We start from the raw sequence: 2,311 nt of genomic DNA, 5'->3' as shown, positions 1-2,311 counted from the left end.
ACAATAAGGTCACTTCGGATTGGCGACAGTACTTCCTATAGATTCCATGACTCAGCTATGACTCACAGAGACTCAGACCAATCGCTGAAGATGGGTTGCAGACGTTCGCAATATGGCGATAGCCGTTTCAGGAAGTGACGGTGAAAGCGGTGGCCTACTTTCATGAGGCGCGGAGGTAATGCATTTCCAATGGGGGACCTCATAGCTCGAGATGTCCAGAAATAGACTGTCTATGTTCCTGTACAAGAAGTCCACAAAGATCCTGAAACTCTGACCAGAGTTTTAAAATGAGCATCAACGCTGAAGATTTTTACTATAAAAGAGTCAGACTCAAATGTGGAGACTGCAGCATTCATCTGTGCTCACACAAAAACAGCAACTGCTTTACTAAAACAGGTGTTTTCTTTCACTCTGCTGTTCTCTTGAGCCACCCCTTCAAAGACTTCGCCCCCCTGCTGCCACCACATAGAAAATGTTCTAGCTCCGCCACTGATCCTCCGGCTGCGGCGCGTCACCTCCGCCCATGACTGCTTCGGTGTAGAGCTGAGAGCCGGGTCCCTCGAGTCTTGGAGATCAGGTGGAAACCTAACCGTCTCTCCTGGGCTGGAGTTAGCTGGTGCCTGTAATCCTGGACGGGTAGAGCTTCCGCCATCTTAATGTTGATTGTCCAACAGTTTAATCATTTTTTTAGCTGTAGTTATTAGCTAAAGGGTAAAAAGATACATGAAACTTGAGAAGTATTAAAAAGAATAATTGATGTAAAGAACAAATAAATATATACATTTTTTGTTTTGTTTTAGATGAATTTGTTGAGAATTCTTGAATGTTTATAATCCATCAAATGTCTTCAATAACAAAAGCTATATCAAGTCCAGTTGACTAATTTTTATATTCTCTTATTTTGATAGAATCAACCTGGATGAATAATGATCTACCTCATAAGATAAAGAAGAAATCCAGAATATCTTTGATGGGATTTTAGACAAAAGTCAACATTTATCCCAGGAAAACTGCCTCAGTTCTCAGATTGTTCCCACTTTTCTTCATCAGATTTCACACAAACTCTGAAATGAAGACAAAAGAATCAGGAAGTTTTATTGTCAAATTAGAAACAACTTTTCTCTGAAGAACAAAGACATGGAAACACACATTTTCAATCCAAAGTTGTCAAATGAAGCAAAAATAAAGTAAATAAAGTTGTAAATGTTCTTCTTTCTACAAACACAATCTTCTCCTTTAGTTTGTTCTCTTGTAGTTTCTGTGTAGAACAATCAGAGAAAGTCTTTGATTGTGACGTCACTGATTCCATTGGTGTTGCAGCTTCCTTAAGTTCACATGACAACACAAAAACATGAACAAAACGTTTGTGGGAAAATTTGAATTCAGTCAAATAAATTCAAAGAAACGACATGAAAACAGATTTTACTCCAAAAAGTTTGAGATTCATCTTCAAAAATGTCTCAAATCCACATTCTAGAGATTTTTCATTTCTCTCTTCTTGCTACAAACTCGACTCCACAGAATATTAACAGTTAAAAAGTTTAGTTCAAAATGATGGAAAGCAGAGAAATCACTGAAAACAAACATTTCACTTCTTTAAGGGACTATTTGAGTTTACAGAACTCTGCTGAGGTTCCAGTGTTGAACAACGTCACTCCAGCATGGAGCGGCTGAGTGAATGTGGTCTGGACTCTGTGGAGGAGAGTCATGCTTTTAGAGATGCTGTAGAAGGACAGAACACCTGCTCTGTGATCCAGGTACACTCCTACTCTGGAGGAATCAGGAGCTGAGATGGAGGTTTCTCTGCTCTTGCTGTAAAATGTAAAACCGTAGTCTGAAGAATGATACAATGCCCAAGATTTGTCATTAAAACCAAATTTACTATCATGTCCCAATTTACTGATTTTCTTGTATGCGACTGCTAGAAAAACTTCGTCTCCTCTCCACTCCACCTCCCAGTAACAACGTCCAGTCAGACTCTCTCTACTCAGAACCTGAAAATAATTAGTAAATCTGTCTGGATGATCAGAATACGGCTGAGGTTTTTTCATCATCTTCACCTTTCTGTTCTCTGACAGTAAAAGTTGTCTGTGTGCTGTGTTTGGATCCAGTGTGATTTGACATGAATATTTCAAGAAGTCAGCTCTGGTCTTTGGTTCGGGTAGTAAAACATCCACATTAGTGACTGTCGCTGAGATGTTTGTCCATTCCTCTCTCAGAAGTTCCTGCAGTTTGTCTCTGAGCTCTGACACAGCTGCTGTCACCTCCTCAAAGTATCTCAGAGGACGGACATTGATGCTGGATGAGTGTG

General features: G+C 39.9%; 1 protein-coding gene across 2 annotated transcripts in view; it reads right to left on the bottom strand.

Moving 5' to 3' along the window:
• Positions 1-1,507: 1,507 nt before the first annotated feature.
• The window catches only part of LOC112140014 (tripartite motif-containing protein 16-like), a 2,378-nt gene continuing 1,574 nt past the window's right edge, over positions 1,508-2,311 (bottom strand). The window contains exon 2 of one of the 2 annotated variants that reach the window (XM_024262913.2): positions 1,508-2,291. In XM_024262913.2, coding sequence (XP_024118681.1) covers positions 1,605-2,291 — 687 coding nt within the window. In that variant the 3' untranslated portion in view covers positions 1,508-1,604. The remainder of the gene's footprint in view (positions 2,292-2,311) is intronic. The other variant, XM_036211152.1, reaches the window with a different exon arrangement.

The sequence above is a fragment of the Oryzias melastigma genome, unplaced genomic scaffold (genome assembly GCF_002922805.2).
Source record: "Oryzias melastigma strain HK-1 unplaced genomic scaffold, ASM292280v2 sc00691, whole genome shotgun sequence".
Lineage (NCBI taxonomy): Eukaryota > Metazoa > Chordata > Actinopteri > Beloniformes > Adrianichthyidae > Oryzias > Oryzias melastigma.
The sequence above is the reverse complement of the archived record's forward strand: the minus strand, read 5'-3'. Positions and strand labels throughout refer to the sequence as shown.